The sequence below is a fragment of the Morus notabilis genome, unplaced genomic scaffold (genome assembly GCF_000414095.1).
Source record: "Morus notabilis unplaced genomic scaffold, ASM41409v2 Scaffold229, whole genome shotgun sequence".
Lineage (NCBI taxonomy): Eukaryota > Viridiplantae > Streptophyta > Magnoliopsida > Rosales > Moraceae > Morus > Morus notabilis.
Genome location: NW_010362793.1, coordinates 265,721 through 283,433, shown reverse-complemented (window position 1 = coordinate 283,433; position 17,713 = coordinate 265,721). Strand labels below are relative to the sequence as shown.

Genomic DNA, 17,713 nt, shown 5'->3' with positions numbered 1-17,713 from the left:
CGAGAGTTGGCGCCTCGTCAGTTATTTTTACGAAGGACTCACGATCCGAGAGTGCCAATTTGTGGAGATGATGTGCAATGGTGAGTTTCTCCAAAAGGATCCCGAGGATGCTTTTGAGTATCTCAACAAGTTAGTCGAAAAAGCCCACACATGGACTGGTCCAAGTGCTACTGACAGCACCAATTGATCCTGACCAGCTAGAATCTATCAACTAAGGGAAGAGGAGAATCTCAAAGCCCAAATTGAGTCTTTGACATGACAAATTGAGACCCTCAAAACCAAAGAAGGTAGAGGAATTCACATGGTTGCTAAGGCAGAGACACATGAGCCATGCTTTGTCTGTGGTGGGGTGGAACATCTAGCTAAGGATTGTCATGCTTATGGAGAAATGAGAGGGGTTTACGAGGAGCAATGCAATGCCTTAGGGGCATACAACAAACCCTTCTCTAACACATACAATCCTGGCTGGAGGAACCATCCAAACTTCAGTTGGAGAGATTCCAACCAAGCGCAACCATCAGGAGGACAATGGATAACTGAGCAACAGCCGCAACCACCAAAGGTGCAGAGTAAGACAAATCAGAAATTTGAGTCACTATTCACGCAAATGGTGAAAGAAAGTAAATAGATGAAGAGTCAAATCACGAAGCTGACTGGAGCTTTGGCTGTTCAAGAACGTGGCAAGTTCCCTTCACAAGCTCAGTTAAACCCAAAGGGCCAACCTTGAGGAGTTTGTTTCCACACTTTTGTATCATATTTTTATTTTTTTGTTTCGATTGGTGTGTTTTGCGTGCTTTTATTTGCAGTTTGTTTTTGTGTGATTTCATATTTGTTTGTGTGTTTTGGCAAATCAGTTCCGGAGGCTCGGCTTAGTTCCAATGTTCATCATCCAGGTGTTCTATTTCCCTGTCTTCTTCATATTGCATATATTTTTAGACATTGAGGACACTGTCTGATGTTGGGTTGGGGGTGGTAAGCATATTCATGTGTGAGATTAATTTTTGTCTTGTTGTTATTTTGGGTCAAAATATTTGCGAGATTATCTAGGTATGATTTCAAAATGTTCGGTTTGAGTCAGTTTTTGCTATCTTAATTACCAAGAAATGATTTCTAGAGTTATTTTTGAGCACATGCCAAACCCTTGTGGTAAGATGGTTGTTAACACATTTAATTGAGAAAGATTCCCAAGATTAAGTTTTCATTTTTGGTGAGTTGTGAGAGTTGAGAAAACAGCTTTGTGAACTTTCAATGATCTTTTGAGTTGGTTGATTCATTAACGGAGCACCATTGCTTGACTTGCGACATTTGCTTGAGGGATGATTTTTGGTTAGGAATAATTTTTAGAATTGAGCCATGTGTTGTAAATATTTATCATTTTTCTTTTAATTTTCTTCCAAAAAATAAAATAAAAAAATAAAAAAAATAAAAAGAAAAAGAGCAAGAGCATCATTTTATCATCAATGTTTACGTAGTTTGGTTGCACTCACATCTTGTGCTGCATAGCAGCCAGTCAAAAGAATGCCTTACTACATCAGCTTCATCAAATGTATGTTGTCTCTTGCCTTAAAAAAAAAGAAGAAAGAAAAGAAAAAAAGTTTGTGTATATTTATTTGTATTTTTCGGCTCTTTATTTGTTTATGAGATCTTCTTTTTGACCAGAATGAAATCTCGAAAGTTTGTTTATAGTTTGAGTGATGGATTGTTCCAAATATTTTATTTCCCTATCATTTGATCAATGTTTGTTTACTAGCATGTCCTTAAATTGCCTTCTCTCACTTGAGCATTGATTGATTGACTCCTAACTCCATGAGTGAAAACCCTTTACATTAAAATATTTCTGACACCCGTGAGGTAAATACAGTTGAGACTTTTTCTTGGTGAATTTTTTTATGCTATTTGTGTTTTGGACTGTGGTAAGAGGGATACGGTTTGGTGCACACACACACGACTCTGGAGTTATGACTGAAGTAGTTTTGATAGCATTTTCTGAAGACTTACTAATGTTTTGTTTGATTGCTTAGGTGATTTTGCTAGTTTTGATTTGAATTTTTGGCTTGACATGATTTTTCTTTCGCTTGAATTGCTAGGGACTAGCAATAAGCTGGCTGGGGGTTGTGATAAGTGCATGAATATGCACTTAAATTGTTCATAATTGCTAAATAAATTAAGTTTTTATTTAATATTTTCGTGGAATTAATATTTGTGAAAGTATTTGATTTTAATTTAATTTAATTTGTTTTGTAGGGAGGGAAATAAGACATTTGGGCCAAAAACTAAAGAAAATGAAAATGAAGCCCATCAGTAGCCGTCCACCAAGCCGAGCCAAGCTAAGCCGAGCTGCGCTAGTCCCTTAGCCCGCCACATGTCATTTTCTGCCACGTGGCGTTTTCTTCACTTGCTCTAGCCGTTCATGCGAGATTATTCATCAGTTGTATCCATTTGTGATGGTTTTTCTTCCCATCATAACCAGCTTTTACTCTCAAAATTAAGACTTGTAAATTCTGATTCAATTAGGATCCATTTTTGTTCTTTTATTTATTTATTTACTTGCTGATTGTATTTTTGTTTAGCATGGCCAGAAACTCTATAAATAGGGCCATTGTCAAGGTGATTAGGTTGTTGATTTTTAGCCTAAGTTTAGACATCTTTTTTTCTTTGGTGAGGTTAGAGAGAAACCTATATGCAAAGTAATCTTGAGTGGATTTTGATTCTTCATTTGTTCTCCAAAGTTTTATATATTTGAGTGATTAATTTTCTTCTATCTTCTTCTAATTTCTCATAATGATATATTTTGTTGTCAACTTTTATATAAATTTAGTCATGCTCTTTTTATGTAATTGTTGCTCAATATAATTATATCGATAATATTATTTTATGAGTAGTCTTTTACTGCAATATTGCCAACAGTATATTGTCGCTTTAAGATTTCTTGTAAGAATAATTTTTACTAGTTTTCAACGTAAGAATTTTACTCACTCAAATACATTCTAATTCACATGTTCTTCAAATAATTATTTTTCGATTGTTAGTTTGGGATGTGAAACTTTCAATTGAGTAATCTCAAATATCAAAATCCATTCGGGTGAACGAAGCATATAGGGGAATTTCGATGCCTTACCGGTTTTAACTATATAATTTTCTCCTATATTTTTCTTACACTTAAACTTCTCAACAAAATTTCCATTCTCTTTTATTTTAATTTCATTATTTATCTCTTGACACTTTTTATTTGCTAATCGTTTCTTGTTTATTTTGTCACTTTCTCGTGGGATCGACCGTCCTAATTGTGCTACAATTGACCGCTTATTTTGTACACGTTTGGGCATAACCAAAGGCCATTAAGGAGATTCGACACGGCGACGACAACGTCAAAGAGGGAGTCTTTGGATATATAAGTCTGATTGGTGTTTGTAATCCTTTGATCTTAGTAGATTGGTCATTGTCTGAATGTGGCCCCGCAGAGTATGTGTGCGCACCGAACTGCGATACCATTTTCGTGTGTTCTTTATGCTTTCTGTTATTTTATTACACTCACAATCACTATAACTAAATTAAAAGAAAAATATATTTATCTACACTTTACTGTCATCAATGTTACAACAAGTGTTGCAACGGCCTTTGCGACACCGACTGAAAAACGGACCTAACAAAATAAAAAATAATTAAAATGAACGTTGTGAGCCCGTACTAAAAAATATATAGTTCATCCAAACACCAACAAACGTGTTTAGTTAAGCACTTAAGTGGAAGTTAAGTTTTATAATAATAATAAAAAAAAATAGATTTGAAAATTAATTACTGAAAACTTTATCTTTTTAAACCTTTAGTTAACAGATTTGAGAGAGAGAGAGATTTCACAACATGTTTTATGTCGTCCTCGCCCATCTTTTTCTCTAAAGAAAGAAAAAAAAAATCCTATCCTAAGTACTTGAAGGAATTTGGAATCTCCTGAGCAACTAGGAACCGACTTAACTATCTTTTTCTTTATCAACACAATGCCAAAAGTAAAAAAAAAAAAAGAGAAATGGAAAAGATAATTGGGAAATGATTGAAGTGAGCTTTATATAATAACAATAATAATATTGTAGCTTCTTCTAGTCATCAAAAGCAGCAAAACTGATCAGAAGCTGCACTATATAGTAGGGTATATATATATATATATATATACGGGCGGTCTGTGGGGGCTGTGGGTGTATTTTAATATAACCAACCCCTTCTTTTTTAACTTCTTTTGGTGCATACCATGCATGCCAAAGGCTTAAATTAAGTACACACCCTCTGGGTACCCCAATATTTCTTGGGTACCCAACCAAATCTTCATATATAAACCATACCTAATTAATTCCATCCATGTGTACGATTTCACCATGATATAAAGAAAAAAAGATGTCACTGAATGTTTATTTATTTATTTTTTGTTTAAATCAAGATGCTTGATACTTCTTTATATATAGCACTGTTAGGAAAAAACACACAATAAAAAAATAAATTGAAACAAAAATAACAGAAAAATAGAGATGATAAAGATTTAGGTGGTTCAGAAAAATTTCCTACATTTATAGAGAGGGAAAAAAATTTCACTAACAGTTTCAGAATTACACACTCAACAAATTTTCTCACTTTTTCGCTCTACTTAAAACTCCTTACACCTTTTGCCTATCTCTCTTCTCACTTTTCTCTTTTTCTCTCAAAAGAGGCACTCTTTCTCTTCACTTTTCTCTTAGCACACATAAAGTCTTATACAAAGCATTTATTTATAGATTCTTAATAAACCATAAAATAACATTTGCTCAAAAACTAAAAACAGTAACTTACCTAAAAAAACGTTTGGTTCATGGATTAGAATCATGAGATTAGAACCATTTTTTATTTACGTGTATTTTTTTGAGAGAAAACACTGTAGCGAACTATGAATCATGATTCGAATCATGGTACGAATCCCTTTACCAAACGTCAGTGACATTTTCAAAATCAATTTGAGTCACTTAGTACTAGCCTTTAGCTTAATTAGTTCGAGTTAATGATTATCCACCATGTGATTTTTCATTTGTGGTTAAGTCAAGATAATGATTATAATTTTTGTGCTACAAGTCTCTTGGTCCGGATAGAGTGGGATTTTTTATCGATTGTAAAGGTATTGTAGTGTTAATGAGCCTTGATTATTGGGTGCCCTTTTGATTTCTCGTTTTTGAAATTTGGTGCACATTTTATTCTTTTATGGTGTTTCATTAATACTGGTGGATCTGATTTGTCATCGGGTTTAAATTTTATTATCTTATAGAGGTCATCTGAGTTTCCATTATAATATCATTTAGATTAAAGAAGAAGAAGGAGGAAAAGGGAGGAAAGAAAGAACAAAAGAAAAGAAAAGAAGTAGAAGAAGGGGAGGAAAGAAAAAAAAAAACAAAAGAAAAAAAAAGAAAAAAAAAAACAAAAGAAAAAAAAAGAAAAAAAAAGAAAAAAAAGAAAAAAAAAAGAAATAAGAAAAAGAAAGATCTTCCTTCCTTCCACAAAAGTTAACAACATAAAAATTTAAGAGATGCCAAAACGTGTCCTAATAATTTCCCAAATCAATGATCCTTCTCTGCAAGATATATGCGAACCAATCATGAAGACCAGCATTATATCCAAATTAATTATTCCAACTAACCACCATCACCTAGAGTGCCTTTTGTTTTTCGATTCAATATTATCCATCAACCAACTAAACAATTTTCTTAATTTTGTCTCCATGATTTCTAGCTCATATAAAAAATAAAAGAAGAGATAAAAGGAGTATGTCTTTTAACCCAATTAGTTATAGATCATTAAATATCCAATACCAACTTTGTCACTTTTTTAATAAGTAAAAATTTTATTGAAAAGAAAAGAAAAAAAGAATCTCCAACATAAATCAATTTTGTCAATGCAAAGTAAATTAAATGGTTGCAAAATCAATTTTGTCATTGCAGTCAAGGGTTTTCTTGCAAATTAAAAATCATAATTTCCCGTCAACCATTGTGGTTCTCTTTTCCTTGCCAATCATGTACAACTATCCCACTTGAAAACAAATGTAACCTTATAAACATATGACTAACAAAAGCAACTCATATATTTTGATTATCTTCAAAACTACATATTTGATATTAGGGTTGCATTTTAGGTATATATACACTTGTACTTGTATGATTAGATTTCTTGTATATATGCTTCCTGGAGTGGGTATCAAAATGTATGACAATATCCACAATCAATAGCTGGCCATGTTCACTACTACTGAGGAAAGTTCTCCACTTAATTAGAGGTACCTATCTCAATCAGCACTAAGGGCACTTAAAAACAAACAACACTAAAAGGCTAGATACATAGGAAGAAGCTAGGAAATAATATCCTGGCTAGCTACTTTTTCTAGTTGTCCAAACAGAAATTTTCGTGGAAAAATAGTATGATATATCAAGTTTATATCAAGAGAATTAGATGCTTGGTAACGATATTGATGGGATGGTACCTTTGTGAAGATAATGTCTCAAGCTAGTACTGTTTGAGTTCCATTTGGGCCTGTGGGAACCACCAATATCACTTATTGATATGTCCATCAAGTTGATCATCAGAATTGATATTGTACTTTGTCATAATAAAGAAGTCTTCAATAATAAATGCTACATGAGTTATTGAGAGACATTAATCAGCCGTCCTATTATAAAATTAGATACGATGAGGATATTTTGAGAAGGAAAAAAAAAAGTTAAATTTGTTTTTAGTGCCAAACTATAGGACAAATCTTGTTTTGATCCATGACTTTAGAAACATTCCAAAATGAGTACTCGACTACCAAACCATCGAATATTAATCCTTTCGTCTATCTCACTGTAATCTCTACCGGACAAAGCATTACTTCTTAACACTCATAGTCATACCTAACATGTAAAATTATAAAAATGACCAATTTGAAACAATTTAATGAATCGGGAACCATTTTTAGATGTTTTAAAACTATAGAGAAAAGAATAGAATTTGACCTAAAGTTCCGGAATTAAAAGTGAGATTATTAATCCCAAAAGGTATGATTTATTAATAGAAATGATCGATATCCTTTCATCAGAAAAATAAAATAAAATCCTTTTTTAAAAAAGTAAAGTAGTGAATAAATATAGACGAAATAAAAGAACTAACCATTGTATTGAATTGCGATGGAAAATATATCGTATAGTGTGAATGTATATACACACATATTTTTTGTGTATTGGAGCTAGGTGGAGTTTATAAGTGTGGCCCATGTTCCACAACAATGAGGAATTGCCAACATCAATCTGCACCATCAATATGGTCAATCAACAATAATGTAGCACTCGATCATCATGTCTAATATTTTGGGGGTACGTACCATCGCATTAATAATTATAATCTATCAGTTTCAACTTTGTGTCTGTATATATATATATATGTATGTATATATTAACTTCAAGCTGATATATATGCAAGATCAATATATTCCCTTGATTAAGTACAAATCAACTTATCAACCCTCTCTTTTTTCCACTATGTATGGTCAGAATGAATGAGAGATGATATATCAAAGGTTCATAAAGACAATTGTATGAAAACAAATTTATAGTCAACAGTCAATAATCATGAACCACGAGTCAATGATTCACTATTTATTTCTCTAACGTAGGCGAGCAAATTAACGTGTCACAAACAACATTTTTTTTTTTTTTTTGGAAGCATGTGAAAATTTCCGGTGGTGAAAAAGTTCCACCAACTATATAAATGAACAAAATTTCAGTACGTTTTGATTGTTGTTACCCGTCAAATATAAAAACTTAATGATATAATGTGATAAGAATACCATTTTATTAATTATCATATATATTTTTAGTTAAATATTCAATTTTTTATAATTATCTTATTAATATTATACGGTTACAATAATAACACTCATTGATAAATAAATATTAAAATAACCATTAAAATTATATCCATATATATATGTGTGTGATACAAGAGCATATTTGATGTTGAAGGCGGTTTTTTATAGTGGTTTGGGTCTCGAAAAAGTGACTAAGTCCTTCCATCAGGTGCTGCAGTGAGAGATCTGAATTTAAATTCAGCGAGGGTACAAATATAATTAAAAAATAGTGCAAACTAAAATGAAACTTCTAACATTTCTTTAATATTTAATTTTTTATCGAGTTTTTTGCCTATTACAAATGATATCATGTATATAAAAAAATAATTACAAATGTTAACACTAAAATTAACCTCCTAAAATTAAAAGAGTTCATAACTATAAAATATTTTACTAATTAAGAAACACAAGTTTACATATCTCAATATGTTAATTGTGGCTACTGAAGCTAATAATTTTTACAAACCAACCAAAATTTGAGGACATAAGAAAGTGACAAGAAAGAAAGAAGATGAGATAGAAGTGAAAAAAAAAAAAAACAATGATAGCGATATATATTTATGGAAACCGGAGGAATAAGAAGAGAAGGGAGGGAAATAAATCAAAAGAAAAAGGGAGATAATGGCTTCAAAAGTAAGAAAAATACAAAGTGGGAAAGAGAAAGTTGCAAATGATCATAAATATTCAAAAAAAAAAAAAAAAGGAAAGGGAAAGAAGCGTTGAACTAAAGAACGGAAGAAGAGAAAGCTACTCAATTCAGCCAAAAATAAATAAATATAAGAATTTAAGCAAGTAGTTCAAACACAATTGAAGTCCAATATAGAGACTTCTTAAAGAAAAGGCCTAAGAGTACTACGTAAACTATCAAGTATCGATATGGGGGCACTAGGCAAATATTGGAGCACGTCTCAAGAACTAAACACGAATATAACCAGCACTAGTTTTCTTAGTGGGGGCACGTGCCCTCACTGACCTTAGATGCGTTCGTGCCTGTTCGGGTGTGCCTATGAATTTATAAAGAACACCGCAAAATAAGGACCCGAACTATTAATGCTTAGAGTGGAATTCTAGAGTTTGGTTCTGTGTTTAATTGCGGCTCTCTTATTAGTTATAATTTTTGGAAGTAATTTTTATAATGGTTACGTGCGCAACTCCTACAACAATATCAGAGCAAGAGATTATAAATTCAAGACCTCATGGATGCATAATATATTTGAACTTGAGAGATATTCTACGTGACTTCAAAGATTTAATTATACTTTTACTATTAGTTATAACTTTTGGAAGGAATTGTTTCCCACTCCGTATGTGTGTATGCTTATTGCATAAATAGCCCCAAAAGATAGTTTCATATCCTCAAGGATCATCTACATACGGGATCGGTTACACACCATAATTTCCTTCAGAAGCAATGAATTGGATAACCTCAATAATCGCAAGTGCATCAAAAAAGATAATGAAAAAAGGGCCCGTTTAGTACGTTGATTCGAGCTTTTAATTTGAGTTGAGATATGACTTTATGTGAAAACTTTTTACTGTAGCAAAAAATTAAATGTGATTATTTCTGAGAGCTTTTTAGTATAAGAATGAGGCCAAAAACTCTTCAAGAGATCGAAGACTTTGAGGGGAATATGTAGACAATTCAATTAGACAAATGCATAAATTAAACGGGGTTTGTTTCATTGCATTGAGCCCGTTTACTTCTAGGCTACGTCTCCATACAAAATAGTAGTAAGACATTGCACGCATTTCCAATATTACCAGTCATGTAATGAAGTCTCCTTTTATCAATGACTTACCAAACAAAACACGCAACGGTCGTGTTTGAAATTGATCCCGTTTTTATTTTTTATATTTTTTGAGAAAAAAATGAAAACGTTTTTAAAACGGCGTTTGGCGCAATAAAGACAAAAAACGGAAATGAAAATGATTTTTTAATTTAGTGTAAAATAAGAGAGAAATAAAAAATGTTTAGAGAGAAAGAAAGACATTAATGGATTTTTTACATTGAAAATAATTTCTTGATAAAACTACTAAACACATTTTTAAAAATAATTTTTATCTGAAATTAAAAACGTTTTTCTTTTCATTTTTATATAAAAAATAAAATCATTTTGAAACGAATTCCAAACGCATCGTTAAGTCCCATTAATGTTCAGAAACATTTATTGACGCATTTGAAACTGTTTGAGAGCGCAAAATACAATGACTAATAGCCAAGCTAGACAAGTCCCATTAATGTTCAGTGCAATGCTGTTGGTGTGGCCTATATGTCCAAAATAATACAACTCGGAGATAGGCGGCGCCGGCGTTGAAAGTATTTATAATGTAGCTCGAAATAATAATAACTTTGTACTAGTATGGCGTACTATGATAATCGGAGTTTAAGATAAGGTCTTGTTTAGTTCAATGCTTACTAAAATAAAGAGTTGTGATGATAGGTTCTGATGTAAATGGCCTTTTTTATGTACTGTTTTGCGTTTTTGAGATAGTTAATTGATGATGTACCAATTTGTGGTTTATTCCTGATTAACGGTAGTGGTTCGTCACTAATTAACTGATTACAATCAATAATTTACCGATTTATCAATTTTAAACCATTAGTATATTGATGATTAATCACGGTAAAAAATGACCATTTTAATTAAAATGTCACGTCTAAAAGAAAAAAAAAATAGACCATTAATTTAAAAGGGGTAGCCCAGAATGGGCATCAACTTAATTTTTCCAATTTTAATACCCTCTTTGCGTTTACAAAGAAAATAGCAAAAATGGTGTCAACTATTGTAAACAAACCATGCTAAAGTTGGTGTTGGTACTTGTAATTTTCTGTTTAAGTTTTTGGGTCTGTTGTCGATGGTCCAGTTATAAATCAAGCCTATGTGACGGGGCAAAAATTTAAATCGAAAGTCAGATTTCCATTCCCTCCAAAAAAAAAAAAAAAAAAAAGATTTTTGAATGTATAATTTTCTATGAATTAGAGGAACACATCTCGTTCACTTCGCAGATTCAAGTTTTTAATTCGAGTTGAGATGTGACATTTTATGAGAGTTTTTCACTGTATCAGAAAAAGTTAGATGTGACATTTTCTGAAAACTTTTTACTATAAAAACCTAAAACTGAAAATTTGAATCGGTGAAATGAACGAAGTATAATATGTGTTGGAATTCAAACATTGTACTTCTGTGAAAAAGTAAAACTTAAGCCTAATTGAAAATTAAAATGGTACAGGTAAATAACTAGACTTATACAGCCTAATTTATAGCATTTTTTCTTGGTCAACGACTCTGTAGCAGCCGAAGAGAAAAAATCACCTTACCTACCAAAGTCGAACAATAGGCTATTGCCAACCAAAATCAAAGTCAAAACATTATGCAATAGACTTCTGCAAGTCTCAACATGCACCTTGGGGAATAAGTAAATAGAACAAAAGTCTGAATTTCACCACAAAATTTGATTTTCATCAATTGTCTTGTTGCTTCTTCTAGGACACTTGCCTTGGCCAGGGAATACCTTTATGAATTTAAGGAACCTTTTTTTTTCCTGATGGGGATATTTACATGGATAAAATATCTTCTGCCCTCTTTTTACTTCCCAATCTTAGAGGGGAAAAAATGATTTTATCACCTTGAAATTCTACATACTCTTAACTATCAAGCATCCACATCCTGGTCAACAATGGCAAGCAGTCGCTCAGGCAGGAACGGGACTTGGCCTGGAAGAGCTCTGCAGAGTGGCTGCATAGTCCCGAGCCCACAAGTCATAGTGTATAATTTCCTCGAGGGAAGGCGAGGTCTCCATTTCCGACCGGTGCTTGTCACAGGTCAGCTCAACGACTTTGAATATGTCCAGATAGCTTATCCTGAAAGCAGAGCAGAACCAGGGAGCGAAGTGATGATAATGCGCGGTAAAGATTGAAGAGGGACATGTTATATCGGAAAAAATAACAAAAAGCTTACTTTTCATCAATGAACATTTCAACAGCTTTCTCATTAGCTGCACTAAGAACTCCAGTCATGGTGCCTCCAGCTCGTCCAGCAGCATAGGCGAGATTCATTGACGGGTACTTTTCGTTGTCGGGAATTTTAAAAGTTAGTGAACCAAGCCTGCATTATCACATTCCGTTTCTTAACATGTCAGAAGTGGACTGTCTACTTTTAGAAGTAAAAAAATAAAGTTTGGAATTCTCAGTGCGCATATATTTAGAAAGAAAATTTGTGGAATTAAAAAACATGACAGAAAGAAGGCAATTACTTGCAAAGATCGAGTCGAGGCCAGGTTATTTCGGAGCAATAGATTCGGTCTGGCCAGGACATGGTATAGAGAATTGGCAAACGCATGTCGGGCCAACCCAACTGGGCCAGAACAGATGAATCCTGGAAAGGGAAAAAACATAAAAGAAAATGGGAAAAAGTTGCATAGTATAATCCAATCTTTAGTTTGTTTTGCTTCTACATTAAGAACAAAAGCGTCCGGGATTACTAGGTCAAAGTCTTAACCTGTGTTTCAACCATGGAATGAATGATGGATTGTGGATGAATCACAATGTCAATGTTATCATAGTCTGCTCCAAATAGATAGTGAGCTTCTATGACTTCTAGACCCTGTTTAAGCAAATCAAATAAATAAATCCTCGGTCCTCAGTGTTTAATTGCTCACGACGAAATATTCATATAGTAAATGCATATAGCACAAGTATAAACCTTATTGAAAAGGGTAGCGGAGTCCACAGTGATTTTTTTCCCCATATTCCAGTTTGGATGTTTCAGAGCATCAGCAACCTTAACTTCATTCAACTTTTCAACGGGCCAATCCCTGTAGGTACCACAATTTAAAAGAAAAATTTATGAACATAGGAAATCTTATGTAAAATAAATAATTCTCCAACGAAGTTTCAAGCGATAAATAACTTCCTTGAAGTTATATTTTCATGAGAACAATTAAGCACAAAATATTAGATAAATATTGAATCTATCCTATTACAACCAAAAATATTCAAGTCCAAGGAAAACTGTTTAATTGTCTGACTTCAATTTCCATACAAAAATAAGCATTCACTGCATACTGTCCAAGTTTCAACCTGAAATTCTAGCTTATATTATATGATTTCATACCTGAAAGCCCCTCCGGATGCGGTCAAAATGATACGCCGTAGTGCACCGTCTGACAAGCCCTGGATGCACTGAAGAAAGAATATTCCTTTAAGATTCACTTCTAATGGGCAGAAATGGAATTAGGGTGCAAAATGATGAAGAAATGATAATGAAAGTGTCAGCGTCAATGTTAAGATGCACATAGTGGTATTCACCAATGCTCCAACACTGACAAGAAGATTATAATGAATGTGATAGAAATATTTGATTTTGCAGAAAATATGTAGACTTGTTATCAAAATTTAGATTTTTGTGTACCTGAAATATAGCCGAATGTTCGGAATCAGCAGGAAGAATTTTTATGTTATGTTTGTGGGCAAGAGGGAGGATGAAAGGACCCCCAGCAATCAGGGTTTCTTTATTGGCTAAAGCTATGTCTTTCCCCGCTTCAATTGCAGCAACGGTCGGCTAAGGAAGGAAGAAAAATAAGAAAATAAATAAACACAAACTAGGTTAGTTTATTCAGCTGGCTAATTAGTGTCGAAGTTATATATTGTTCATATCAAACACTTGTATCCAAATTTCTTTTTAACAGATAACATGCTATACAAGCGAGAATGCTAAAAGCTGCTGATGCAGAATTTTTGAGAAATCAAGCCAAATCCATGGCAAAGGGGGAAACCCCAAAAAACTAGAGAAAAAACTAGCACCGACATTCAATATCTCAAAATGCAAGTCTGTCTATTACAATAGCTATTGTGATTTATTTATAGCCCACCCACGAAACGATAACAAAATAACCACTAAGACAAATGACATAATAGACAAATAACAAAAACAAAGCTGCGTTTATAAGCTAAGACAATCCACAATGCAAAGATAACAACAATTATTATAGCTAAATTCTCCTACGTTAGATGCACTACCCAATATCTTGAAAATTGATTAGCTTCTACAGAATTCTGAGTATGGATATATCAAAAGCACATTAAACACATAATCTGATTATGTGTTTGCATAGCGTTTATGAACTTACCTTTAATCCTGCACATCCTACTATCCCTGTAACTACCGTGACAGCATCCGGGTGCCGCGCAACCTGTGAAGAGAAAATAGTAATCAAAATCTTTTGATAGAAAACATGAATTGTATTGGCAGAGAGAGATAGAGGCTAGGTCACCTCAATCACGCCTTGCTCGCCAGGAATAATCTCAGGCTTTTCTTCAACATCAGCTAAAGCCTCTTTTAGTTCACCAATTGAAGCTTCATTTCTAACTGCAACTATTTGAGGCTTGAACCTTTTCACCTGTCAAAATGATCAACTAAAATATGAATAAAAAATACATCAATTCCTAAAACCCCCGCATATGATGTCCGTGGGTTGTGATGGATCATTATCGTGTTGAGTTAGACCAGGTTCACGGAATACCTGATCTACAAGAAGAGTTACGTTTGAACCGGCTGCAAGCCCAACTACCCTGAATTTATCGGGATTCTCTGCTACTATATCCAATGTCTGAAAAACAACACACTCTAGTTCTAAGCAAATTATAAAGAGAGTCAAAACAAGCAAAAAGAAAAATGTTTAATCAAACACATAAACGGAAAATTCATTTTTCCGTTACAAATAAAAAGGACCTCAGTATAGGAAGCTGGGTACAGGTAAATTCAAATCCGTCTCCAAACACAAGATCTAGACCAAACTCTAAAAACATGTAGCTCTAATTTAAGTAGTTAACATACTTTCCAGAGTTGTAGACATACTTGACCAAGAAAAATTATGTTCATCTGTTGCTTATGCAAATTGGTGGTATTTTTACCCACTTGTTCGCAAGTTCTCAACTTTCACTACTAATAGTGCAGAATGCCTTTTCCATATCGAAATTTCGGTGCGGTATAGCAGTATTGTGCCATGGTTACCTAGTTTCATAATTATTTTTCTCCATCAATTTTGTTTCATAATGTTAGAAAACGTAACATGATCTAAAAACAGGATCCAGATAGGTCCTTGACAAAAAAAGTTACGGTCAACTCATTACAAGATTTCTCTTCTAATTTCTTTAATCCTTTGTCCTTTCTTATACCTGAGTTCCTATAGAACCAGTAGATCCCAGAACAGAGATAGGCTTCGGGCCATCCCAAGAATTGCGACTAGGCTCTGGAACAGCTCGTCCTGGCCAGGCCGGAGGAGGCGACTGTACCGAACAATGAACCCTTCTTCGGGATACTGCTCTGCAGTCCTTTCTCTGCAAAGTAATGCCACCTAAAGACAACAAACAAACCAAATAGCATAAATTGAAGTTATTCAAGCACAAACGGTTTAAGTGGAAAATGATCATATGGGTATAATTTATTGGGATATCTAAAACATCATAACATCTAAAATAGTGGTCTAAATGAAGTTCAAACCCACAATTAGTGCATAATGGTCAAATGGGTAAAAGAATTAACGATAATCACTCTGCAAATTATGCTTAATTATGTGTGACAAGAATTAATATAAACAGCCAGTGGACAGATTTAATTAATCACCACCAAAATCATTTCGTACTCTAATATAAACACGAATTCTCCAACATAGCCAAAAAAAAAAAAAAAAAAAAAAAAAAAAAAAAAAAAAACCAAAACAAAACAAAACAAAAAAAACCCACAGAATTAAAATTTGTCCCATGTCAACTGAAAAAAAAATCCAAAAAAAAAAAAACTTCGTTTCCCATATGTTTTCCGAGGAAACAAACAGATGAAAAAGTGAGAAAGAAAATTAGAGTGTAACTCAAACCTGGAAGCTTAGGGAGGCAAGTGGACTTTGTGGTGTCCAAAAAGGAGATGGCCTTCACTTCAGCTGGGGATAACAAGTTCAGAGCCATCCCAAATTCCTTTTCTTTTCTTTTCTTCCAAACACTACGGCAAAATTGTAGTTGCAGAAAGAAAGGGAACAAAAAAAAAAACCAAAATGAGAGACACAAACAAAGTTTATTGGCCTTTTTCTCTTACTGGGTGTGTTTGAAATGCACAAAATTTGCAAGAAAGAATTGGTCTTTTAACGTGTGTATGAATAGGGAAGGGAATAATAACAATTATAATAATTCTATTTTGTGGCTTTGGATATGGCAGGGATTTTGTTGGTTGTATTAGTAAAATATTGGATGGCTTGAGAGAGTGGGGACTAAAACTAACGAAATAATAACGACGAAACCAAGGACGCCCAGTCAAATCAGCCAGAGTACAGCCACCAAAAAAAAAAAAAAAAGTTAAAAAGGACTCGATTCATTCACGTCCGATTCTAACGGTGCGTGGCAAAAACGACACGCCGTTTCTCGTTAATATATAGTATTTATCAATTTGTGTAGGGAAAATGCCAAATATTCAAATGTTCTAAAGTAAAATTAAACACTTCTCACTTTGTGTTTTCAAATTAAAAAAATAAAAATAAAACTGATCCAAGTTATTTGAAGAACGTTAAATTTTGTCTGCTTGGTTAATTTTGCGTCAAAATTTTATTGTGAAGAGGCAAAACTAAACTTTTTGGGAGAAATTAATTGTGTAGTTGATTAAAATATGGGAAAACTTTAGGATTTTCTTTACCCATTTGAAATTTTGAAGTTCTCTAAATTACTCAAAAAATCAGTACGAAAAATGAAGGAAATAATTTTTGGTAAGTGATGATTTATTATAATTTTGAGTCATTATAAGATATTTGTCAATTAGTTATATTATTGATGTTTTTAGATTTTGATGGGAATGTCATTTTACAATAGCAATTAGATTCATAATAAATAAACAAATAAAAGTTACTCCTTAATTTTAAGGACAAAAAAAAAAAGTGAAACAAACTTGTCATTTATATGCTTGTTCACTTGTTGTTTTCAATTTAGTTCATTGTCATTCAATTTAGATTTATTTTAGAAAATTAATTTAATGTTTTTACAATAAAGTTTTTGACATGAAAGTGAATATATATTTCACATTTTACAAATCACAAGAAATATATTTGGGGATTTGAGAACACATCGTGAAGTGGAATCTAACCTCTTTTTTTTTCTTATTAACAGAAAATAGGACGTATGGTGTCCTTAAATTTTCAATTCTTGATAATAAAATTACGTCAGCTTAAGTTATATTTGGTGGGTCAATAAAAACATAATTTCAACTTCACAATGACTAATGTGAATTGATTTTTAAATAATATGAGATAGAATTCTAATAAATGGTTTTCAAATCTATGCCACCACCAACGATGGTAAGTGTAATTTAACTTAAACTCAAGAGGAAATGTTTCATATCTTTTCCTTGTATTAACATGATTGGTTAGAGACATGTCGTTTTGATTCTCTAAAAATTTGACCAGAATATTTCTTTATTGGATAACTCATACTACTAATTGTTATTAATTGGTCCTTTCTTTTTATTTTATTTCTAAAAAAAAAATGATTCTTTCTTACCTGAAATTCACAAGTCTCAAGTATAATTTCAACATTTCGTCAGCCGCATCTGGTGTTATTTCAATGTGAAATATCATTTTTTTTTTTTTTCCCTTCTCTTGAGCATCACCTACCCTTCTATTCCTTCAGGAAAACCACCTACTCTTCTTAGTTTGCCGATCTTATCTTCCTCATTATAAATAGCTTACCATATTTGACCGCAAATATTTATATCTTAAGCTATATAATATATGTTCAAGTCAAGCTATATAATATATATTTTGCTACTGCATGTTGGTGAATATGCCGTT

General features: G+C 32.9%; 1 protein-coding gene across 1 annotated transcript; it reads right to left on the bottom strand.

Moving 5' to 3' along the window:
- Window positions 1–11,029: 11,029 nt before the first annotated feature.
- Window positions 11,030–16,056, bottom strand: LOC21398132 (1-deoxy-D-xylulose 5-phosphate reductoisomerase, chloroplastic). The gene is made up of 12 exons (XM_010102910.2): window positions 15,761–16,056; window positions 15,066–15,244; window positions 14,411–14,497; window positions 14,162–14,287; window positions 14,018–14,080; window positions 13,300–13,449; window positions 13,003–13,070; window positions 12,592–12,703; window positions 12,388–12,492; window positions 12,143–12,264; window positions 11,848–11,994; window positions 11,030–11,750 (listed from the first exon to the last, which is right to left on the bottom strand). The coding sequence occupies exons 1-12, from the start codon at window positions 15,846–15,848 to the stop codon at window positions 11,582–11,584; spliced, it is 1,416 nt and encodes a 471-aa protein (XP_010101212.1). The 5' UTR covers window positions 15,849–16,056; the 3' UTR covers window positions 11,030–11,581.
- Between the last annotated feature and the right edge of the window lie 1,657 nt (window positions 16,057–17,713).

Bases quoted from the DNA above. Each gene is read 5' to 3' on its own strand.
- LOC21398132 (XM_010102910.2), bottom strand. From the start codon at position 15,848: ATGGCTCTGAACTTGTTATCCCCAGCTGAAGTGAAGGCCATCTCCTTT. The intron at 14,498-15,065 runs GTATAAGAAAGG...GTTGTTTTTCAG, and splicing joins CTGGTTCTATAGGAACTCAG to ACATTGGATATAGTAGCAGA. The intron at 14,288-14,410 runs GTATTCCGTGAA...TCATTTTGACAG, and splicing joins TAACTCTTCTTGTAGATCAG to GTGAAAAGGTTCAAGCCTCA.